At 37.1% G+C, this 25956-nt stretch overlaps 1 protein-coding gene across 1 annotated transcript; it reads left to right on the forward strand.

Annotated features, from left to right (window-relative positions):
- LOC100888041 (AUGMIN subunit 5) lies at positions 1-24900 on the forward strand. Its single transcript, XM_030978246.1, has 17 exons — positions 1-61; positions 791-931; positions 5224-5319; positions 6070-6257; positions 6869-7028; positions 8249-8342; positions 9038-9123; positions 9710-9874; positions 11146-11227; positions 12986-13143; positions 14309-14471; positions 15576-15656; positions 17075-17220; positions 17747-17864; positions 20638-20779; positions 22008-22140; positions 24724-24900. Exons 2-17 carry the CDS (start codon positions 810-812, stop codon positions 24839-24841), a joined length of 2052 nt encoding a protein of 683 aa, XP_030834106.1. The 5' UTR covers positions 1-61; positions 791-809; the 3' UTR covers positions 24842-24900.
- The last annotated feature ends 1056 nt before the right edge of the window (positions 24901-25956 follow it).

The following is a 25956-nucleotide window of genomic DNA, read 5'->3' on the forward strand; positions in this document are numbered from 1 at the left end:
ATGCGCCAAATTTGTTTTGTTTTATTTCTGCAGTAAAAAAAAGTTCTCACCTGACGAAGCGGTAAGTAAAATCACAGAACATAACTATTTCCGGTAAAATTCATTATTATTCATTAGCTGGCTTTGGATATTATTTTGAGCCCTTATTATTATTTCTTGTGAGATCATAGATCGTAAAATGATTGAAATATGTGGTAGTCTAGATTGTGAACGGAATATTTATTTTCGTAAAATTGTCCCATGTGTTGACATTGATGTATCATGTAAGCTGATATGAAATTCTTCATTATTTATGATCGACAACGCAATACTAATAGACCAGTTCACGGTTAGCACATGGCTGCAATGACCCCGAATATCCACAGATCTTCAAAACATGAAGAGGTCCCACTTTGTACATTTTGAAATTATCACTCCTACAGCGATGGAGATGCTGCATACTTAGCCTTTGTTTCCCTTTTCAAAGAATACTTCCACCTGTGTATCATGGAGTGCTCTGCTTGTGCATAAATGAATAATGATTACATAACTTTCATGAGCATGTATCCAGTATTCCGTCTCCGTGTATTTCACAATTTGTTCTGCAATGACCTTGATCTGCTCATGCTCAGACTGCAACCGTGAACTGGCTTATTGAAACGTCAACATCTATTTCTTTGTGTTTAATAGATCTATGTGAACTTTGTACATATATATATATATATATATATGTAACATATCATGTGGTCTCACATTTTGAAAAAAAAGTAAGTTTTCTGTGTCCTCATGCAAGTTTCGCTTTCACTTTCAGTTTTTCAGAAGTGGCCGCCATGTCGGAAAGCAGAGACGAGGTAGCAAAGAGGCTTCATCTGTGGGCTTCAAAAGAGATGCACTTCATCCCTCAGGGGAAGTATGTCAACACCCCAATGCCCTCAGCTGAAGACTTTAGAGAGTAAGTTGGTGCAACTAAAACTAAAGTAAAGCTAGGGTGTCTGAACTAGGCCTGAGTCATGTCGGGATTTTCATAAACCGGGTCCCGACGGCCTTGCACCGGTCGGGACCCGGTGTCCCGAAATCAGCTCGCAGGATTTGTCACTTGCCTCTATAAAAAGCGCATATCATCAGTATGTCCCTTAAAAGCGACATTTTTATCAGTCAAATAAATCAACACATGCATACCTCGGCACAGATTGGTATATTCTTCCATTTGACATTATATTCATCCATGATTGGCGATGTTTAGTGCCATTATCGTGCCTCTAAAAGTAAAAAAACTCGAGCAAAAATATAAAGACTACAATCGAGCTGCCATTTTGATTTATGCAGGTTGAATAAATCTGGTCAAAAAATATGAATGTTAGAATAATAAAACGGCTTTCTAAAAAATTCTTCTGTACAATATATGCCCATCATATAATATTTTAAAGACAAAAATAAATATTTATCTCTTATTTTAAACATCGCATGCTTTTTTTTAAAAGCTGAAAATTACTTGGTAATCACAAGAAGTTTCGATACGAATAGCTGTTGCAAGGCAAGTTCAGACTAGTCTCGGAAAAATGCGCAGTGCTCCTCGTTATCTGTAATGCGTGCCAGAACGAACCCAAACAAAGACATGATCGTAACGAGAAAAAAAATCATTAAAAACTACGAGAGCACAATTGGAAAGATATACTGCTCAAAATTACCATAATCAGATACATAACTTGGACAAAGAATTCAATAATCTCCCAAGAAATGCCACAGAAATTGTGATAATCGAGGAGTAACTGGGTACATTTTTATCGCAAGGGGCCTGCTGCAAATACTTGAATCCTTTGTTATACTACTTTTTACCGTAGAGGGCGGTATTTGCCTCGTGTTCAATTTAAACACGTTTAGATATATTGCAGCAGGCCCTTCCGATAATGATTGTACCTATAGTAACTCATTAAATATCACTATTTATGTGGCTTTTCTTGGACAACTATTGTATTCTTCCTCCAAGTTATGTATCTGCTTACGATAATTTTGAGTAGTTGTCTTTCCAATTGTGCTCTCGTAGTTTTTAATGATTTTTTTCTCGTTACGATCACGTCTTTGTTTGGGTTCGTTCTGGCACGCATTACAGATAACGAGGAGCACTGCGCATTTTTCCGAGACTAGTCTGAACTTGCATTGCAACAGCTATCCGTATCGAAACTTCTTGTGATTACCAAGTCATTTTCAGCTTTTGAAAGAAGCATGCGGTGTTCAAAATCAAAGAAAAAATATATATTTTGTCTTTTAAAAATTATTCGATCGGTATGTTGTAAAGAAGTACTTTTTAGAAAGTCGTTTTATTATTCAAACATTAATGTTTCTTTCAACCTGATTTATTAATTCTGCCGAGAGACCCAGCCAGTACAGTAGCTAGCTAGCAGCTGGTAACAACAACCCCATGGGGCGAACTGCTTTGCAACCCATATTTATATCAGCAGTTCGGATTGATTCTGGATGAGCTAGAATACGATTGGTAACAATTAAATACTTAAGTTTTAGGGTGGATTGATTTTAGTGGTGTGCAAAACTGCAATTTCTTACATATTTCATTATTTTTTTCGGAGCGCCGGTTCTCAAAAAACGAAACCGGGACCCGACGGCAACGGTCGGGTCCCAGTGTGATCGACCGTACCGACTCAAGCCTAGTCTGAACGATTTTTCAATTTTCAATTTGGGATCGTTTTTCACCATTTTTGTTTGATATTTGAATAAAAAATGTTATCAGAATAATACATTTCAAATTTCAAGTCTCACCGATGTTTCTATCAAAAGTTACAGCCCCTCCAAAACGCTGGTATATTCATATCATTTTGGTCAAAATCGACAAAAAAGACGTCCACGCAGAGTGATGTTGTTTTGCTAAATTCAGACAAACAGCTGTATCGCGCGATATGCAAGCGTATGCATATAGTACGCATGTTGCTAAGCCAATGCGCGACTTGCAACTTGAGCCACGCTGTCTCCGCGATATGTGCCATTGACTAGTATGGTTGGCAATTCGCGCCGTAGAACCCGGAAGTGAATACACGTTGTAGTCAATGGCAATATCGCGGAGACAACGCACGTTGTCTCCGCGATATTGCCATTGACTATAACGTGTATTCACTTCCGGGTTTATCGAGGGAATCGCAAACCATAATTTCATTCACTATAATGTGTAATTGAATTTGGGGTTTCGTTCGTGCGCGGAGATGTTACGCGATGTAACCATGGTTAGGACTGAGCGGAGCGCACGCCCCCTAATTAGCTGATCCACCAAATAGCGAGAAGGGTATTTTTAAACTGTTATCAGTTGTGATCCCTGGGGGCTAGCGAAAATATAAGCACATAGAATTGTTCCTTAGGACTGGGACTACTTATCGATCGGGGCGTCATATCTCAAAAGTGACAAACCTCAGAGTTAGCCAGGACACAATGTTTAAATTGCTGTTTTGACCAAGATATTTTTAGAATTTCGGGGGCTACGCCCCTTTGGAAATATTGGAATTCACCTGCTCTTTCACATGACACCTCATTTATTGATTATCACCTTCAGGATCACAACAGATAAAGGTTTGAATCTCGATTTGAAAAAAAAAATTGACTTTTTTTGCATGGTCGCGCAATGCACGTAGACTGCATAGGAATGCGTGTAATCTCTATGGGAAGAATTTTAGCACACAACATCGGGTGCGCGATCAGACACCCTACTAAAGCTTCTTCTTCTTCTTCTTCTTTATTAGGGTGTCTGAACGATTTTTCAATTTTCAATTTGGGATCGTTTTTCATCATTGTTGTTTTTTTTTAATAAAAAATGTAATCAGAATAATACATTTCAAATTTCAAGACTCACCGATGTTTCTATCAAAAGATACAGCCCCTCAAAAACTCTGCAATATTTATAGCATTTTGGTCAGAATGGACAAAAAAGTGGTTCACGCTGAGTTATCATTTTTTGCTAAACAGCTGCACTCTAATGCATTAGGCGATATGCAAAAAGTGGTGGAAGGGTATTTTCAAACTTACATCGTATGTGATCCTTTGGGGCTAGCAAAAAAAAAGAACATCAACATGTACATGTATTCCTTATGACTTGAATTAATTATCTCTCGGGTGGGGGGGGGGGGGGGTCAATTTTAAAAAGTGGAAATCTCCCGAGTTTCCATGGAAATGACATTTAAATCACTGTTTTGACAAGATATTTTTAGAAATCTGAAATGACACCCCTTTGGAAATATGGGGATTAGTCTGCCCTTTCATATGACACCTCATTTATTGAGTATCACCTTCAGGATCACAAAAGATAAAGGTTTGAATCTAAATTTATTTAAAGGGAGGCTTTACTACTTCAGCCAGAAGGGATTAGACCACACAGCGAGCCAGCGAGGTCACTGTGACAGGTGGCTATCTCATTAACTCGGCTCTCATTTAACATAAGAAAAAGAGGATCATGGGGGACCAACAGGCACCGATTGGGAAAGTTTTCTATATAAAGGGAGCAAGTAGTTACAAGTAGGACAGTGTGCCTTTAAACAAACGTTGACCAATTTTGGAATGCACATAGGCTGCAAAGGGATGTGTGCAATGTCTATGGGAAGGGTTTTAGCACACAAAACCTGGTGCGCGATCAGACACCCTATCTTTATTTCTTTTTCTTCTACTTCCTCTTTCCTCCTCTTTCCTCCTCTTTCCACGTCTTCTTCTTCCTTTAAAAGTTAATAAAATATGTCAAATTTTTACAATAATACATCATGTTCTTTGAAAGCAATCGCTCTGGACTATTTTTTTCTCCTTGAAGATATTGAGTCGGGTTTATGCTAATTGTGATTGAGTATCAGGTTATATGTGTAGGGTTAGGGTTCAGTATGTTGTTTGATCATGGTTGAAGTTCAAAATTCGGCCAATATCAGAATTCCCCAAGGATTAATTGTCACAGAGCATGTTTCCTACTACCAGTTTGTATTGTATAATAGGGTTTGGTGTAACATTTTGATCAAGAGTAAAGTTGGAAGTTGGTAATTTGGAAATTTGGGAATTTAGCATCGATCCAATATGATCCAAAACAATTTTTTTTGTAGCACGCCCAAAACAATGTTTTCTTTCTAAAAATCTTTAAAAATTTTAATCCATGGATCCCAGAAAATAACACCTTCTTTCATGAAATTTCCAAATACCTTGCATACACAAAGTCAATATTAAGTGACACTTCCAGGCCTTAATGTTGTTCAATTCTATTTCTTGCAGGGTCTGTCGTGGTAATCTGCTCCCAGTCTGGAAGTACGTCCTCAAGCATGTCCATTCCGCTCAGAAAGTTCATATGGTCAAAGGAAACCTCACACTGTATCCTTATGTCATGAATATGCAAATTCACCCTATTTAAATATAAGTGTTTCTTGTCTTTGTCAGTGCTTCACGGTATGCTCAACATACATTTGTTTTGGTTTAGAGTAACTTTTGATTAATTAAGAGCCCAGAAATATTATACCAGGTGCTTGAGTAGAAAGGGCAGACATTTCTTCACACATTGTGTCCATATTTTTGTTGTGTGACCAATTGCATTTGGTGCCATGAATTTTAAAAAGGACAATAAACTTTAAAGTCTTTAAATTGGCAATATGTTGCGATATACAATTTGCGCGTGTACAATTATATAATTTAAGAGTTATGCTGCTAATTCTCCCGAGGCCGCCATTGATTTCAAGCTTACCGCTCATGATGGCAGTCTCCTGCCTATTTTGTAATTCATCTTTTTTTATTGAAAAATATTTGTGTTTGTATGCATCTTGTTTAATGTACTAAAAACTTTGTAATTATATGTATAATGAAGAATAATTATTAATCTATGTATATGATTATGTACTATTTTGGAAATGCAGAAATAAAACAAAACAAATATACAAATGAAAAATTCCCCCATCAGATTTGGAAATTTTAAAACTTTTAAAACATAGTTCCCCCTGTCATGTCAAAAAAATAATGAAACAAAATCTACTGACCTAATGTAGCTTATGGAAAGCTGTGTCTTTTCATGTGCAGCTTCGTTTATAATACATGTATCTTAACACCCCTTGACTGAATGGAACCTCCCAGAAAAACCCTGCTTAGCAAGAGTTCAGCATACAGGGTCAAATATCAGGGAGATACCAAGTTCTCAGCAGAAAGAGAGGGGCAGGTCAAGAGATGGAGGGAACTGAATGCCAAGGTGGCTGGTGTCAAGGCAGATATTCATCACTTAGACCAGTTCTTGCAGAATCTAGAGAAACAGATTATTTCAGCAGGTATTGGCAGACTTTACAATTAGTATTGATTTTTCTTTATTTAATACACAGATTTTAGAAAAATGTTAACGGTTTCCTTCATCTTCTTTGTAGGAGAAGACTAAATTCTATTTTTAGCTGTGTTGTCTGCAAATGTTATTCTATGTTCTTGAAAGAGATATCACTTTATTAGCTGAGAAATGATTATCAGATTTGTGGTGTAACCTGTTTAGGTAGGCTTCCCTCGCCTTGCTGCGAGGTTCTTTAGACCGTTGTTATGGATGGCACTATTGCTGTTGCAGTACATCAATATAGGAGAGGGGGATGGTAGGTTGAAGAAAGTGTTTATTACTTAGCATTTGGAGTCCCCATTCATCAATGTGTCAGCTATAACAAAAACTCTGAAGAATCTTGCTGCAAAGCAAGTGAAAACTGGTAATTTTTTCACTGACTTTTTAAGAGCGATCACTGTCATATTCGCGCATGAGCATTGGAGCTTTTTTGTTAAGGAACATCAAGGAAATCACTTTTTTTTAGCTTTTTTTTTAAATAATCAGATTTTCTACATTTAATGCAAAAAGCATTCATAGACTTGAAATGATATTCTGTTTCTCTTTGTTCTTAATTGACAGAGGAACAGTATCAACAAAGTTGCGATAAACTGTCAAGTATTCACCACAAGAGGGCGCTGTTGAAACAGTACTCGACAGATTGTAAAGCTGATGCAGCCCGTTACAAGGAATATCAGAAACGGCTGGAGGGAAGACTAGAGCAGATCCAACCATCAGGAAGGTTTGTCAGTTTCTTGATTCTGCTGTAACTCTTTATATGACACACAAGTAATCTCCCAGTGCCACATTTTATTTTTTTCTTGGAATAGTTAACCCAAAGGTTTCAAGATTATTTAACTGTTTCCATTGCAAGACCAATATATACTAGTGTTCCAAGGGTTGTCATGGAGCTAATCAAGACTGTTAATGGTTAATTTTGCACAGCCATTGTGCTGCACAAAGCAATCCTTCTGTCAATTGGTGCCTATTGTTTTGTGCAAAATGGCATGTGTGGCAAACGAGCAACCACATAGAGACAAAGAAGGCAACCAAAGTGTTAAAGATAAATTACCTGAGACTGAAGCTATTAATCTTTGAAGATGGTATATAAAGGCTTGTCCACATATGACGTGATCACAACCCGCTGCACTAGATTGATTGATGTTTAACTCTTGCAGTGTCAGAGGTGCAAATATGCACCAATTAATACACACAATGCCCATAGACCTCCAATCTCCTTGGCATCAATCAATGTCCCTGTAATGTACCGGTATGCATTTATTTGAAGTATAGCAAATATGCTCAGCTATTTGCTGAATAGAGACTGGAGGTGACAGATATGAGGATGTTACGAAGGATACTAGGGCAATAAGAAGGGGCCGAAGGTAGTTAACATCCTGGAGAGGGTTAGGGAGATGAGACCGAGATGGTTTGGACACTTGGAGAGGACTGATGAAGAAAAACCACCAAAGGGCGGTATGACGCGAGCAGTGATAGGAAGCAGAGGAAGGCTGAGAACTTGTTGGAAGGATAAAATTAACAAAAGATATGAGGGAGCTAAATTTGACCCGGGCACAAGCAGAGAACAGTAGAGACAGAGAATTGGGTAACCAACCCCTGCTAAGGGAAGATGGTTCCTGGAGAAGTAGTACTAGAAGTAGTATTTGCTGACCCATTGACTTTTGATTGTAGTTTATATGGATGATAAATAGGTACATAAAGGGATGCCAATTTTCAGGCAATAGCCTGAATTCAGCCTGGTGAGTTATTTTCAGGCCATTTTTTAGGCTTTTTTGTGTACAAACTAGCTCATTCTAGGTGATTTTCTATCCCTCTGACCAATTCTAACTGGCATCCCTGCATAAAGTACACCACTTAGAAACATTAGTATGAAGTGATAACTCAATGTTGCTGTTGTTAATATTGTGCAATTTACACCATGAAATATTCTCTTTTATACAGCAATGAAGGAAAGACAGATCAGAGATATTTCAGCCGCCATGGTGCAAGAAGAGGAGAGAGAACAGACTCGCCAACTTTAGAGACCGCATGCACCGTAAGTCTGATACAACCTTAAATAATAGTATCAGTTATTTTTATTTTTTTATAGCTCACATATCCACCACACAAGTTGCTCAAGGCACTCCAATACTACTCAGGTTCTGCTTGGCTACCGATTTTGGTGCTCACATCATTCAAGGAATTCCTTCCTACCGGTACCCGTTTAACATCAAGTAAAGAGAAGGTTGAGTTCTGGTATAGACAAAAAATTAGTTGCAAGCTTTCTAATTTTATATCTGTTAGGAAGAATATCATAGTGGAACTGAAAAGGATTGCTAATCAAAAGTGTAGAAAAGACAATAATGCTGCTGTTATCTGATCAAATTTGATCAAATTTGATCATTATATCTAAATTATTATTTTATGATGTATTTTACCTTTTATCAATTATGTTGTGGTGTTCAATGTTTAATTCTTAGATACACAACCCTCCTTTAAAACCGCCCTTTAAGCTCCATCAATAAAGAAGATGAATTGTACTGAAAATTTGATTTCAGGAAGTGGCTGTTAACTGGATTTTTGTTGTTGACAATTTGCATTTCAGGTTTAGCAGGGTGTAATATTTCTGGCAACTTGTGATGTACATTGTTTTGTTGTCTTTGTAAGTTGGTATAATTTCTTGTTTGCTCAATTAAAAAATTGTCATTTTAATGATAATACCTTTTTTATCCATTTTGTTTCTTGTTACAGAAAAATGTTAGGGACGCCTGCGGAGAAATAACTGTATTTCTGAGCCAGATGCTGCAGGGACAGTTCAACAATAATCAACAGTCTTTGTAAGTTAATTAAAAATGTACACACAATATCTATAAGGTTCATCTCTCACCTTTGCCATGCAGTTTAAAAACGGATACTGTAAAAACCTTTTCCCCATAGGAAGGGGGGGGGGGACAAGAAACTTTAAAATTTGTTTTAAATTCAGTTTTAAGATCTGTGTGTTTTTTTTGTTTTTTTTTCCTGCATAGAACTTGGAATCTGGTCTACTTGTAAAGTTTTTTTGGTTTTACATTACTCCAAATGAAATTTCAGTTGGTGTAATAGCATTTTCCTCAGACATCAATATATTTGTAAACCACTTACTTCTAATAGTCCAGGGCTCATATTCATAAAACCATATCAAGCCCAGTTATCGATTCACTATGTAATTAGTTGACAACTAGCTTTAATGAATATGGGCCCAGTCCTCTGATTGATCTATGTAGGCATGACATTGACTATTGACTGCTTCATTACAAGCACAGGGCAATAGATAAAACTTACGCCTGGGCAGTAGGTCGTTTGCAGTGCCAAATTGCTAAATCCCTCTGTTGTTAGCGCTAAATCACAACCTTCATCTCGTTCCTATGTCCCTATCGCCTTTAGACAATCCACGAAAGACAAGATCTGGACTGGAATTGAGAAGGTCATGGCTGAGAACCCGCCACAGGATGTCCTCCAGTCTCTAGCAACCATCACCTTGGAAACGACCCATGACCTGAGACAGACCACGGCAAGTATCGACATCAAGGAAGATGCTGAGGAACTCAGGTGGGATAACTTTTCTTTCTCGTTTTCTCTTTCAAAATTGTTTTACAATCAGATTATTTATCCAGCATAGTGCGTTATGATGCAGTTAAACCTGTATATGAAGATCACTGAAGAGTGACGAAAAAAACGCAGTCATTATAGACAGGTGGTCTTTCTAATCTGGGCCCTGTTTCATAAAACTTGATGTCAATAACAAGTTAGAAGCTACTGTTATAAGCTACTGAAATCATGGCTTCTGATTGGCTGAGAAAAATTTGTCATTGAAATGTAGCATTTGTTATTGAAAACAAGTTTTATGAAGCAGGGCCCTGGTGGTCACTAAAGTAGGTTTCATTGTACTTATACTTGTGCACTCCCAAAGTGCTTTGGTAATTACTACTCTGCCTTCAGGCTAGGCAGTCAATATCAGCACATACATGTGGTATACTGCAAGGAATAAATCTTTTCAAGGACCCACTTACGTCACCTGGGTTGAGAGTGGCAAATGAAGGTTAATGTCTTACCAAGGGACATTGGTGCCTTCTCTCGTTCTGTCTGTCACTCTTTCACTAGTGTTGTGTTTTATGTAGAAATGTTGTGAGCTTGAAACTTGTTATGTTATTGTACCTTATCATATCTTGGACCAATTTTCTGGAAGAATCTTCCTATAATATTAATAATAATAATAATGGTGATGATGATGATAATAATATGTCTTGTTTATCCAGGGTAGCCTCATCAGTATTAATATTGTTCTCACTGAGGGCCCTGCAATCATATTATTTCCAAGGCTTTAAGTTTAGCCAAGCTGCCATGTAAACTGTAAAGGCGCTCAAGCATTCAAGGAATTTCTTCCTACTGGGTACCCATTTCCCTCACCTGGGTGGAGAGTGGCGAATGTAGATTAATATCTTGCCAAAAGAAATTAGTGCCGCTGCGAGACTCCATACCCGAACCATGCTTTTCACTGGCCGGTGACATATCCACTAGAACACGACACCGATCTGAATTCAAGAGACCTCCATTGTAGACTATTTAAACTTATCTCTTTGAGCTGTCTTTGCATATCGTATATTCACATATATACTTGTTCTTCCATATACCTTCTCTCTCTCTCTTTCCCTCTTCTCTCTCTTTCTTTCTCTCTCTCTCTCTCTCTCTGTCTATCTATTTCTCTTCCTTCTTTGAAATCCTTTCATGCTCCAGAAACATTGCCGTAATTTAAGTAGCACAGTGTAAAAGCTATGTATTATTACGACTTTGATTAATGTTGTTCTTTATTCTCCGTCCAGATTCAGATACGAGTCAGGCTCATTATACCAAGACACATCAACGGGAACCAATCAGCTACAGAGCGTGCACCAAATGATTGAAGTAAGCAAAATAAGTTGACAATATTGCTTGGGATTTTCCTCTTTAAAGGGATCGTTTAACAATGTTAAATCTGAGATACACGGCCCTACATGTTACCAGTGTCTGTGATATAGTGTAATATTGAAGCCCTAAAAAGATTGTGCTTCTAAATGATCACGAAGTGCCTCAAAAAGTAAAAATCTTTGAATGACCGGTTTTACCATACTCGTTTTCCCCAACAGACTGTAGTGTTACGAAAACTGTTCGGCGAACGGTTCTCAAAATTTGTAATTCCAATCATTAATATCTTGATAATCAGACAGGCAATCGGCTTGTAAAAGTCATGGAGTTCCTGAATGACCTTAAGGTTTATAATTATCATTGCAGCATGAGCTAAATCAAGGATTATTTCTAAAGGATCTAAGACAAAGTTACCGGATTCCTTTAAAAGATTGTCACTAATTTAAATTTAAGTAAAATTTAATTTTAAAAAGACATTAACTAAATATAAATCAAATCACACCCACCACCATCATCATCATCATCTAATACAAGGGTAATTTGGTTAAAATGGAAAATGTTTTTTCAAGTTAAAAAAAAAGAATTATTTGATAAAAAAACAAATTATTTGATAGAAATCAAATCACACTCATCATCATTTATTAAAGTCAGCATTACCAGAGCTGCCAACCATTCTGTTTTCCCGGAATTGTTCTGTTTTTTCATCCAAATTACGTTGTTTTTTTCTCACAAAATACGTTTTTTGAAATAAATTTTATAATTTTTTTTTATTTTTATTTTTTTAAACATACGTCAAACAACTTCCTAAATTGTTATTTTGATCTCAAAGTCAATAGAAAACTAAGGTTAAAGAGAAAATATTCTCAAAAGGATTGGAAGTGTGTAACGCGTGGTTGTAAGTTTTGTTTTAATGAATTGGTTTTTTTTTTGCTTGAAATTCCTTTTTTTGCTATCATGGTTCCTTTTTTTGGTCGCACAAGGTTGGCAGCTCTGGTTTACTGACTTTCACCCCAAGGTGGCTCTCATTCCCTCCACTTCTTCTTGTCTCGAGCATCCTCATTTAGACCAATGTTGCTGCTTTCTTTCTTCACCATATCTTTCCATGAAATCTTCAGGCTTTGAGGGATCTGCAATCATATCATTACGCACCAGTTTTACCCGAGCTTCCATGATAAGGCGCTCAAACATTCAAGAAACTTCCACCTAACGGGTACCCATTTACTACGCCTGGGTGGAGAGTGGCAAATGTAGATTAATGTCTTGCCAAAGGACATTAGTGCTGCCCTCGGGTTATCATCAGGAGCGGAAGGGGGGAGGGGAGTTTTCAACTTGTTCTCATATTCTATCCTGAAATTATTATTTTTTTTTTAAGGGATCTGGTAACTTTGTCTCAGATTTTGAAACAGAATCCTGGATTTAGCTCATACTGCAAAGTTCAGTTAGGAACTCCATGACTTTTACAAGCCGATCGTCTGTCTGATTATCAAGATATTTATGATTGGAAATCGAAATCAAATTTTGCGTTTGCCAAATGGTTTTCATAACACTACTGTCTATTGGGGACAATGAGTATTGTAAAACCGGTCACTCAAAGATTTTTTCTTTTTTGAGGCACTTCTTAAATCATTTTGAAGCACAATTTTTTTTTTGGGGGGGGTTCAATATTACACCATATCACAGACACTGCTTAGACATAGGGCCGTGCATCTCAGAGTTAACATTGTTAAACGATGCCTTTAATGTGTATTATGTTTTCAGGAGAAGCAAGCTGCCCACATCCATACCTTCAAAGAAGCAGAGAAGTGCAGGAATCGTGCCTGGAAGGTAGACAAGCAGTTGATGGACACAGCAGCAGCTGTGGATGGAAAACTAGCCGCTATGTTCAGCAACAATCCAGGTGCTCTGGAACTAGCCAGGTAACTTCAGCAGATTTACTAAGCCATCATTATCATCATCATCATCTCATCTGCATTGTCATTATCACCATCATCAAAATTTGTATTTTAGATTACCTATCCGTTTCTGCTTAATAAATGTGTTAATATATTTCATGAGTTTTGTTGCTGAACATAGCGGCTGTCGTATTATCAAGCATTCTGCTTACAATGCCAGTCCCTTTTCCGCAAATAATTTTTATGTTTTATAATGTTTGAGGAAATTTAGTGTTTATGACAGTTTATCATTTTGTTTTTTGAAAATAACAATTTATATATATTTATATATATATATATATATATATATTTGATTATTTATGATTCATTGTCAGAAAAATACTTATTGTAATTACATTATTATTGTTATCGAAAAAGTGTATACTTACATGAATGCAGAAGAAAATCAAATCAAATCAAATCAAATCATCTTCGGCAACATGTGCTCTATAAGTTCAGGGTTGTGAGTTAGTTTTATGTTCAGACAACGGTTAAGGTTGGGTGCAGTGTTGGTATTTTCTGTTTTATTAGAACTAAATTAGAAATGAACTGTTATCTTTGTCATTGGACCATATGAGTCATACATGTACACTTGCATCTTCTTGTTAAATATTTGGTTCTTTGATATATCTAATAGAATAATTGAGGCATTATACATATGGTATACATGTACTTAGCTATGTGTGTTCAAATGTAGGGAGATTTACTTTTTTGATCTTGTATTAAACAGCATGCACTTTATATAATTCGTAAACTGGAAATGGTCATCTTCATGATATGCAAAATGTTATAGTTGTACAGACTATTTTTTTTTTTATAATAATGCAAATTTTAATGCAAACTGGAGGGTGTTTCACAAAGATCCTAAGTTGAACTTATCTCTAAGTTGGACTTAAAAATTATGGAAAGCCGTTGGCATCTTTGAAAATAATTTGTAAAAGTTATTTTAAAAAGCATAAAATGTTAATTCAAATCATACTTGATTTTTTGCTTTTGAATATATTTCATTTGAAAGCTACAAATAGCTATCCATAATATTTAAGTCCAACTTAGATTTAAGTTTGACCTAGGATCTTGGTGAAACACCCCCTGGATGGTATGACCAACATCAATTATAAATATCCATATCATTGTTATTTTGGTTTACCAGAAAATTGTTCAGTACTGAGCTAGAGACATTATCAGCCAATGCTGCCCTCCAGTGTCTGCGAAGCCTCAAGGGTGACCTTTCAGAGGTCGCTGCTACCGAAGGGAAAGCGAAGGAGGCCCTCTATGCCAGGTATCAGAAGATACAAGATTTTAAAGGACTGAGTGTAAGTGGAAATACAAACCAGGGCCCAGTTTCATAAAACATCTTAGCGATAACAAATTCCAAAGTTCTAGAACAACTTTGCTCTCAACCAATCAAATGCAAGGATTTCAGTAGCTTATAACGGTTATTATAACCTGCCGTTGATAACAAGTTTTATGAAGCAGGGCCCTGATTTGTCAGGTCACCGTAATCCAAATATGGTATTGGAGATAAAAGTAGAACATGGCATCCCCAAGTTTGATTTGTTTTAATTTTTTTTTTTAAATCATGATTTTTCTCTTAAAAAAATTGATAGTTCCTGAGATCAATGTAAATCCTTTTTAAACTTAAGGGGGGTGAGGTGCTGTTGTTTATGACTAGCTTGAACACCTTAAAAAAGCGCCCAGCACCTCACTTCGCTCGGATTTCTAAAACTAAAACCTTCTTCCGCTTTTTTTTTCTCACTATCACCCCTGCATCCCATCCCCAAATCCCCAAATTGTTTGAGATATAGATATGACACTGCATGGGCTTATTCATCTTTGGACCAAGTTTCACAATTTTCCACCACTCAATGGCTAGGATTGGGAGAGGGGGAGGGGGGTTGAATCCACTGGTTGAGAGAGCACCAAAATAACAGGGTTAACTGGGGCAAAGGCACAGTACGAGCTAGCTGTGTTGGGTGTTGAGTATTCTCGTTGTGTCATAAGAGTATGGTCAATCAAATATACCACCATCATCTGATCATCCCGTTACCACTATCCATCTGGTGGTATGATCTACCAAATGTATACTGGGGGGTGTTTCACAAAGATCCTAAGTTGAACTTATCTCTAAGTTGGACTTAACAATTATGGAAAGCCATTGGCATCTTTGAACATCTTTTGTAAAGGTTTTTTTAAAAGACATAAAATGTTGATTCAAATCTTTAATATTTTCTATTACCAACAGGAATTTCATGTTCTTGATGCGGAATTTATAAAAAGTCTAAAATACTTCAATTTTTGCTTTTGAATATTTTTTTTTTCAAGGCTACAAATGGCTCTCCATAACATTTAAGTCCAACTTAGAGTTAAGTTTGATTTAGGATCGTTGTGAAACACTCCCCTGGTATGTATATTTGCAGGATCAGAAACAGAACCTCATTAGAGTCCTGGTCAGACAGAATATGGATGGAAGAAAGAAGCTGGAGGAAAAACAGAAAGAGGTATGTTTTATCTAGCTTTATTTAATACCATCTTCTCACTGTTTGTTTATGCCCTGTTAGTTGATCAGATCACGAGCTAAACAGCCATAGTTGTCATTTGATTCAAGATTCAAGTTTCAGTGTCCCTATACAGTCACACGTGCTCTAGTGACCACCTGTCTACAAAGACCGCATTTTTGGTTTCCTGTGAAAATGGTTTCTCATTGAGACATGTACTAAAGGAACCTGAACATAAAGACCATTTTTCTTGTCTCTCTTGTGTGGTCTTTATAGACAGGTTTCTCTGTATAATAATACAGAAACCTGGTCCAAACATTGAGGAACTATGTACTTATCCCTCAGTGGTAGCCATGCCTCATCACTTTAATTCCCTTACTAAATATTACTATTCATATCGTGACTTATGCTGTCTTTGTGGATATCTTTTTTCTTTCATGATGGCCTTCATGCTATAATCCCAGATAAGAAAATGAATAGACTATACCAGTGCACAAAAAGACAACAGTTCTATGACTAATAATCTCTTCATCTGTTTTGTGCTCACTTTCTCTCTCTCTCTCTCTCTCTCTCTTCCTCTCTCTCTCTCTCTCTCTCTCTCTCCTCTCTCTCTCTCTCTTTCTCTCTCTCTCTCTCTCTCTCTCTTTTCCTTGTCCTCCACTCTCTTGTATTAATTCCTAATTTGATCTTATCTTTATACCTCTATTTCTCTCCGATTCCCCTTTCACCTTATCTCTTTTATTCTTCATTCTCTCTCTCCTACTTCTTATCTTTTCTATATCTTCATTCCCACGACAATTTCATATCTGTATTTCTGTTTCTCTCTATTTTGTTGTGTATATGTGTTCCTGTGTGCCCCTTTCTTTCTCTCTCTCTCTTCCCCTTTCTCTCTTGCTTTCTCTCTCTTTCTTGCTCTCTCTCTCTCTCTCTCTCCCTCTCTCTCCCTCTCTCTCCCTTGCTCTCTCTCTCCCTTTTCTCTGTTGCTTTCTCTCTCTTTCTTGCTCTCACTCTCTCTCTCCCTCCCTCTCTCTCCCTCTCTCCCTCTCTCCCTCTCTCTCCCTTGCTCTCTCTCTCTCCCTTTTCTCTCTTGCTTTCTCTCTCTTTCTTGCACTCGCTCTCTCTCTCCCTCCCTCTCCCTCCCTCTCTCTCCCTCTCTCTCCCTCTCTCTCCCTCTCTCCCTCTCTCTCCCTTGCTCTCTCTCTCTCCCTTTTCTCTCTTGCTTTCTCTCTCTTTCTTGCACTCGCTCTCTCTCTCTCTGTCTGTCTCTCTCTCTCTGTCTCTCTCTCCCTTGCTCCATTCTCTTGTACCTTCCTTTGGCCAAACCCCCACCCCCACACCCAACCCCACCCCCAAAATCCCACTTTGTTTCCAACCCCTCTCCCTCTTCTCCCCTCTCTGTAAACCCATATTGACCCATGTAGTTAGGGAGGTACATAGAGAACAAGCTCAATGCACACACAGCTGGGTCTACCGCCATGACAACCAAGCTCAAGGATCGCATCACGAGGGAGGTTCAACTCTTTGCATCTCTTCCTCTTCATCTTCTCCAGATATCTGCTCTCGACAGGTGAGCCCAGCAAATTCTGATTAAATTCAAATTTTATTGCTCCAAAAGGAAATTTGTTGTGTTTACATGCATTATTCACAGAGAAAAATAGATAGAAATTTACATGTGACATGATACATACAACATAAAACAAGTATATAGAGAAAATAAACATATAGCACGTTAACATTCTTATTATATATATATTTCTTCTCTGAATTTACATTATTGACAATATTTTTTACTTTATCCAGAGTAATTACTTAAACAATATAACATTGTACAATATAATACCAGTCCTTTCAAACTAATTAGCAAGCAAATAAATTAGTTTGAAAGGACTGGTATTATATTGAACAATGTTATATTGTTTAAGTAATTACTCTGGATAAAGTAATGCCTGTTTGGTTTGTTATTACAAAAAAGGACAGGCTAAGGGATTCTAAAAAATTCTAGAAGAATGATACCAAATGCCAACAGTGGTTCATTGTTTATTTTCTAGATGCATTTTTAAAATTCTAATTCCCTCTTATTGCTCTCATGATAGTGGAGATGATGTGCCTGTTTGTCAGCTGTCAATCAATCGCCTGACTAACCAATCACCATCGGCAGGAGGCGGAATATTACAGGAGGTCCTGAGAGCTTTGAATTACCCCATGTACAAGGTAAGCTGACGTTTGCTTCAGGGCCTCATTTCACAAAGCCTTTTTTCAATGACAAATGACAAAAATCAGTGACAAATCTACTGATAACCAATCAGAAGCAAGGATTTCAGTAGCTTATAACAAAAACTGTCATTTGTCACTGATGACAAGTTTTGTGGAATGTCCCCCAGATTTTATTTCTTGATGGTTGATTATTATTTTCACCCGACTGCAAAGGAAGCATGCATATGCTTGTAAGTAAGCAACCAGGGGACGGGCAGCTTTAAGTCCTCTCTGAGGGACTTGGTAATGAGAAATAAAGCCTTCCTCAGAGGAAGAGATTCCTCAAATGCAGAGGTGATAATAGTACAGCGCTTTGGAAACATTAATATTAATACATGTATATATGTTATTATCATCTTTGATCTCCAAAGATATAGTGATAATGATGATGATAAGGTTGTTGAGACTTGATAAATGTCACCATTACATATGCATTTACGTATTTCACATTGTATATTATGATTCCGATGATTTCTATATAATTTTAATTAATTCTGATGTAGTCATTATTTTGTGTAATGTCATATTCTTCGGTATCTCTCACTTTTCCTTCCTTTTCCTCTCTTCTTTTTCTTGCGCTTAAAAACATTAGGAATATGCGTTTTATAAATATAATGTATTATATACCTCACTTAAGAAATCCAGCCATCCGATTGGTCGAAATTGCATTCATAAACTTTAACTATTTCTGTAAAATTCCCAGTAACCATGGTTAAAACAGTTCTAAAAATCCCAGTAATCATGGTTATCGGGAAAATAGTTCAGTCTCCATGGTTACCCCATAGGTTTACATGTTAAAAAATGGTTTGAGCGATCGAGGATACCGTACGTGTGCGAAGAATCGGTCGCTATATTTTACCAATTTTGTAATACAACTAGCAGCGAATCCGGGCTAACTCGCCCCACGGGACATCTCGCCCCAGCATCAAAGACTGGGTCGAGATGTCCCGAAACGATTCATCGATCGAGAGATACCAATGTGTATATGTTTGTGCTCATTGTACATTTTAGACGATATGGCTGATATTTGTTCACATTCTTTTGTCCTGGCCGTTAATTAGCAGACTACTGGTATCTCTCGATCGATAAATCGTGTCGGGATATCTCACTGGGGTGAGATGTCCCGTGGGGCGAGTTAGCCCGACTCCCTAGTACCTGCCAGAGCAGACGACCGACTGTACTACTAGGCCAAAATGGCTGAATTAGAAATGCTCCCAAGATTTCAGCTTCTTCATGATGATCAAATGAGAGACTTGATTGATTCTGCTGACAGCAAGAACACGAAAAATTCTGTTAAATGCTCCATGAAAATATTCGAAGACTTCCTGCAAGTTATCAAGACAGACCTCGATAGCGTAAACAAGCTTTCAAATTCGGAGCTGGACAATGTACTGCAAAAGTTTTACGCTGGTGTTAGACGGAAGAACGGAAGATATTACATGAAGAAGTCAATGTTAGCTATTAGATTCGGACTTCAGCATCATTTCCTCAACTGTAATAAGATAGATATCATCAAGCATGAAGATTTTTCCAACTCACAAACCAGCTATCTCAGCAGAAGACATGGACAAAATCCAAGGTTCGCTTGATTTGGATGATCCTGTGGGTCTTCAGGACAAAGTATTTATGGACGTTATGGAGAAAAGCCAAGGTGGTGTCATGATTCCAACTAATGGTCCACGATGTCCTGTTGCCTCCTTCTTACGCTACAAAGATAAATTGAATCCACGATGTAAGAGTTTTTGGCAGAGACCCGCAAATGCACAGGCCAAGCGTGAGTTGAAATCCAATCCATCTTCTTCTGATCCATGGTACTGTAATGCACCCCTAGGGAAAAACAGCATCAGAGACAAAATGAAAACAATTTCATCTCGTGCAGGTACCAAGGCTTACACCAACCATTGTCTAAGAGCAACCAGCATCAGTACCCTACAAAATGCTGGGTTCAGAGACAGAGAAATCATGAGTGTCTCCGGACACAAGGCGGAGACCAGTCTCAAGCACTATCCTATGACTAGCAGTACAGCCAAAGAAAACATGAGTCATGCTATCGCGGCAGCCGTTGATCCGAAATCAGTACCATCATCATCAAACATAGGCCATGGTATCGCGGCAGCTGTTGATCCGAAATCAGTACCATCGTCATCAACATCTACTGGTGGTCAGCGTAGTGAAAGCCAGGAACTGCGGGAACTAAATGACATTTTCAATGAGATCACAAATAACCCAGAGAACTTCCCACGCACATGCAACATCACTACAAGTAGCCATGCCCATGTTTCTACTAGTCAGCAGGTGCAAGCCCCCATATATCATTTTAACAATTGTACTGTAAACATTTTTAACAAATAGAGTATTTTCTACGGATTTCTACCAGTTGAGTTATTTTCTACAGAGTTATTTTCTACGGAGTTCTACGGTTGAGTTTTTTTCTACGGAGTTCTGAGTTCTACCTGAGTACCTGTTCTACCAGTTGATTGGTAAGTTGACTCTTCGGTATATAAAAGTATTAATGACTGCTTTGATATTCGAGAAATAGTTGTTTTTATACTCTCAAGGGAAGGTTACAATTGTGCTATTGCCCTCGGCACGCCTCGGGCAATAGCACAATTGTAACCTTCCCTTGAGCGTATAAAAACAACTATTTCTCTCAAAGCAGTCATTAATACTATACTATTATTATTTTCATAATAATTATGTTCGCTTCCTCTTCCTGCTCTTCCCTATCCAGGCACCTGAATGCCTCTTTGCCTATCTGTCAGAACTGAAAATTGAGATGGCGGACATAGAGGGCATCCTTGACTTCCAGAAGGTCCTTGGTTACTATGGCGACAGCGAGGAATCGGGTCACGACATCATCGCACATATCCAAGGTGACATTGATTGACAGAGCAATCATGATTAATCAAATAAAACTTGTTTCTCATTTCCTTGCAGGGTTTTTGACCCCTGATGAAATTTGTGCTCTGAATCATGAATCAATTGAATCATGTTTCGCATATTTGGCGGCATGTTTTTTCATGGTATCAATTTTCTGGCTCTTTCTTCTCTCTTTTACTCTCCAGTTGTCTGTCTCTCTTTGAAACTGTTTTTTTTTGTGCTAACATTTCTCAATCATTTACATCTGACATTTACCAAAAATTTAATATAGTTTTGAAGAGGGTCTTGTAAAGAGGTATTATAAGATGATGACTTGGATCCGAATCAAATGATTGGTTAAAAGCGTACACGTAACCAGGCATTTATTTTGCCTATCGCGTAATTTGGATAATGACCGATCATTATCCAATGGTAATGACTGGTCATTAGTAAAATCATTTATAAAACAAATACAACATATTGTTATCAAACAAATAATACACATCATTTTGTTCGGGCATTTTAGTAAAATTACCCACACAAGTTACCTTTGGAACAGTCCAACACACCCAAGGCGATAATACCAGTACGATTTAGTCGTATTTTGTACGATTTTTAGAAGCAAATACGACAGTACAATTATTTTTGTTGGTTGTATTTTGATTGTGTGTGTGCCATTTTCAATGGCAAAATGCCCATTCTGTCATGTAAAGTAATCCACAAGCATCTCACATCTGCAGTTTGGAGATGTGCATTGGTTCATCGAACACAACAGTCGTGACTAAATCATGCATATTCAACCAATGATCCATGCAAACAAAATTCCTGTATGTAGGAACTGTAAGAGGCATTCATCCACGTAACAGTCTGTTGTCAGTAAATTACAACTTTTGGGATTAAAGAATACAGTTTTTGAACTCCAGAGGTTGGTAGGTCTGATAATGCCCTCACTGCTGTGTATTATTTGTATATTATCTCACCATGAATAACAGACAAGAAGAGTTCTGCCCGTATTTCAAAAGAAATTCTTAGTAATCAATATCTTTAAATCTTCCTCAGTTCTACCCTCTTTTTCGATCCCCCACTTTCCTCTTTCTCTCTCCCCCCCCCCCCCCCCTCTCTCTCTCTCTCTCTCTCTCTCTCCATCTCTTTCTATGTACCTCTCCCTCTTACCCACCGTGTTTCCTATTTTTCTACTTTGCTCCAAAAATTACCAAATATGTATATTACTTTTTTTTACAGGGTTATGTAGAGAGATAGGGACTCATGATGAAGAACAGACTAGAAGACTCCTACCTGTCTTACAGAAAAGACTAGCTGAGTCTACCACTGCTATGAGTCATTGCATGAAATCTAGAGAACATGTGGCTGCTTGGTGAGTAGTTTGATAATAGTCATGGTTATGATGGGGATGATGATGATGATGAAATGATGATGAGGATGATGATGAGGATAATGATGATTATGAAGATGGTTATGATGGGGATGATGATGATGATGATGATGATGATGATGATGAGGATAATGATGATTATGAAGATGGTTATGATGAAGATGATGAAGATGATTATGATGATGATGATGAAGATGATTATGATGAAGATGATGGTGAGGATGATGATGATGATGATGACGATGATGATGATGATGTAGATGATTATGATGAAGATGATTATGATGGTAGTGTTGATGCTGATGATGATGATAATGATGATGATTATTATTATGATGATTATTATAATTAAGATGATTATGATGATGATGATTATAACGATGAAGATTATCATGGTTATGATGGGGATTATGATGAAGATGATTATGATGGTAGTGGTGATGATCATGATGATGATTATGATGAGGATGATGATGATGATGATGATGATGATGATGAACATGAACATGATTATAATGAAGATGATTATAATGATGGCGTTGATGATGGGGATGGTAGTGATGATGATGATTATGGTGATGATGATAATTATGATGGTGATAGTTATGATGATTGTGATCATACTAATACTTTTACCAATAATAACAAAGATAATGATGCTTATACTAATAATTATGTTTTTGATAATAATAAGTCTAAATAAATTGTAAATTCTCATATCCTTTGCAAGCAAATCCAGAATCAATGGGCTTTTCATCAAATAATAATGGAGTTATCTTTTCACTTTTGACTGCACAAAACCTTTGATTTGATTTGGTTTGATATTCATAAATCTAATGAGAGAATTCAGCCCTTGCAATGCTTGCATAGTTGTATTTATAAATATTGAACCTGTGGCCCTCCTGAGATCCGTTTCACAAAGCCTTTTTCCCATGACAAATGACAAAAATCAGTGACAAATCTGCTGATAACCAATCAGAAGCAAGGATTTCAGTAGCTTATAACAAAAACTGTCATTTGTCACTGATGGCAAGTTTTGTGAAACACCCCCCTGGAGTTGAGTGAATAAACACTTAAATCCAATAATGTACTGTTAACCCAACACAAGCAAATCTACAAACACAAATGCACCTGTCGACATTTGCAAACAAAGTCAAATCCAATTACATCAACTATGTGTCATACAATGGACAACTCTACATCAGTTGGATCTAATAATAATATGGATCTAATAAAATGCTGATTCATTTACTGCTCTTGACATGGCTTATTTCTCTCTCTTTCTCTCTCTCTCTCTCTCTCTCTCTCTCTCTCGCTCTTTCTCCATTTCTCTCTCCCCCTCTTTCTAAGTTTCCTCCTTTACTTTCTACCAATTTCCATATATATTTTTTCCTCTTCTAAATTTTTGGTGATATTTTAATGCCTTTTATTAAAGTGATTTGATGTTTTTTTCCGCTGTTAATTGCAATTATCACATTGTCGTTTTTGTTTTTTGTTTTGTGCTTTTTACTACTTTTAATGCGTATTATTCCTGTTAGTTTTATACTGTACTTACCTTTGTGAGCTTTGGTGATATTCATTATTTATATTTCCGTGTACTACATTTTTATCGTGTTCAGGACCATGATGTAAAAGAGAATTTGTATCTACAATGTATATCTGACTCTTGTTATCCTGAATAAATATATTTCAATAAAAATAAAATAAATAAAAAACATCATTATATGGATATGGGTCTTTGATCAACATAAGAACATAACTTGGGGGCAATAAATGGTTATATATATTTTCTTAGCCCTGCCAGGACAGAATTAATTTTTAGAGCTTAATTGATCATGTATTGTCCTTCAAATTGGCAACAATAATAGTTTTCTTTTATTCAGTTGCTAAATTATGCAATGTCTCTGATGACAATGTACATGGGTGAGAATGTCAACAAATTACACACAAATTGAAAAACTGATTTTAAATCTGTCCATGTGTTGCTAATGTTGGCAATGCTATTTTTCTTTTATAAAATTCCTGGCATCAAATGGTATACATAGCCATTAAAAAATGGATGATTTTTTTTGCCCTTTTCTAGTCATACATCTTGGATGTTTTTTAAGTCTCTGAATTGAAATGGATTGAGCCAAACCACAAAAATGTTTGTAAAATCACTCTATGGCGCATTCGAAGATCCATCTAGTTTCTGGTTTGCGAAGGTTTCCACTCATAACCCCTAAGGGTTCACACAAAAATAGATAACTGGTAGTTTGAATCCTGTATTGAAGTAATTCTTTATGGTAGTTGATGATTTAAATCAAACTTTGATGAACTTCAGTGAAATTTGTTTTTTAATCTAAAATATGGAAAAAAACAATACCGGTAATCTTGAACAAAAATTTTTGTTCTTCTTCATTATCATATCATTCAGAACATTTTGGACAAAGGTTGTCTCATGGTGACCCGCATGAAAGAGAAGAAAACTGCAGTGTTATTTACCAGTATAAGTTCAGTTTGATTCACATGAATTGATAAATCAACTCATTTTGAATCACACTGTTTCTGCTTTTGTATTTAAAGGTGGGACCAGCCAGCGCAACATTTGACCCCATGGGTCAAGGTCGAAGGTCAAACCATGCAGCAGTGGCAAGACAAGTGGACGATGATCGCTACTCGGATCAGACAGCTGGTCAAATGAACGTAAAACACCCTTTAGAAGATGATCGCTACTCGGATCAGACAGCTGGTCAAATGAACGTAGAACACCCTTTAGAAGATGATCGCTACTCGGATCAGACAGCTGGTCAAATGAACGTAGAACACCCTTTAGAAGATGATCGCTACTCGGATCAGACAGCTGGTCAAATGAACGTAGAACACCCTTTAGAAGATGATCGCTACTCGGATCAGACAGCTGGTCAAATGAACGTAAAACACCCTTTAGAAGATGACCTTTTACTTTAAAGAGAGATAGTCGGCTTCTGGTCAAGGTGAAACTAATTTGTGAACATTTTCATTCTTTTTAAAGAGAGTTCTAAGAAAGAGGTGAAAAATGATTTGTGACCATTATCATTCTTATTATGCAAGTGTGGAAGAACATCAGATAAGACATGTTCCCTGAAAAGCATGGCTCTTCAAATGCCTTCATATTATAAATATGTCATGTAACATCGTAAAAATCCAGGGTAGGATTTTTACGCCATGTGTTTGTGTAGTCCCATATACCACTTTCTGTGTACAGTGTTTGTAACTTTACCAAGACTTGGCCAAATTTCTTTTCATTTTGAGGAATCCAGAACCTTGCAATACACACAAATTCTTATATGCTAGATGATCAACCTTTTCTGGTCGATTCCATACCGTTTCTTTCACAATGCAATCGCATGACCAGAACTCAACTTCATCTTTAAGTCTGTTTGGAAGAATATCATTAAAAAATGTCCCCTTACAAGGTACTGCTTTTCAAATGCCTTAAAATGCTCTTAAAGGCATCGTTTAACAATGTTATATCGGAGATGCACGGCCCTACATGTTATCAGAGTCTGTGATATGGTGTGATATTGAAGCTCTAAAAAAATTGTGCTTCAAGATGATCAAGAAGTGCCTCAAAAAAGTAAAACTCTTTGATTGACTGGTTTTACCATACTTGTTTTTCCCAATAAACTGTAGTGTTAGGAAAACCGTTAGGAAAACGCAAAATTTTGTTTCGATTTCCAATCATAAATATCTTGATAATCAGACAGGCAATCGGCTAGTAAAAGACATGGGGTTCCTGACTGACCTAAAGGTTTATAATTATCATTGCAGCATGAG

This window comes from Strongylocentrotus purpuratus, unplaced genomic scaffold (genome assembly GCF_000002235.5).
Source record: "Strongylocentrotus purpuratus isolate Spur 01 unplaced genomic scaffold, Spur_5.0 spur5_scaffold_1, whole genome shotgun sequence".
NCBI classification, from domain to species: Eukaryota; Metazoa; Echinodermata; class Echinoidea; order Camarodonta; family Strongylocentrotidae; genus Strongylocentrotus; species Strongylocentrotus purpuratus.

Excerpts from the sequence above, each read along its gene's own strand:
- LOC100888041 (XM_030978246.1), top strand. The coding sequence starts at position 810 with ATGTCGGAAAGCAGAGACGAGGTAGCAAAGAGGCTTCATCTGTGGGCT. Across the intron at positions 11,228-12,985 it reads GCGTGCACCAAATGATTGAA|GAGAAGCAAGCTGCCCACAT; the intron begins GTAAGCAAAATA and ends TTATGTTTTCAG. Across the intron at positions 22,141-24,723 it reads AGAGAACATGTGGCTGCTTG|GTGGGACCAGCCAGCGCAAC; the intron begins GTGAGTAGTTTG and ends TTGTATTTAAAG.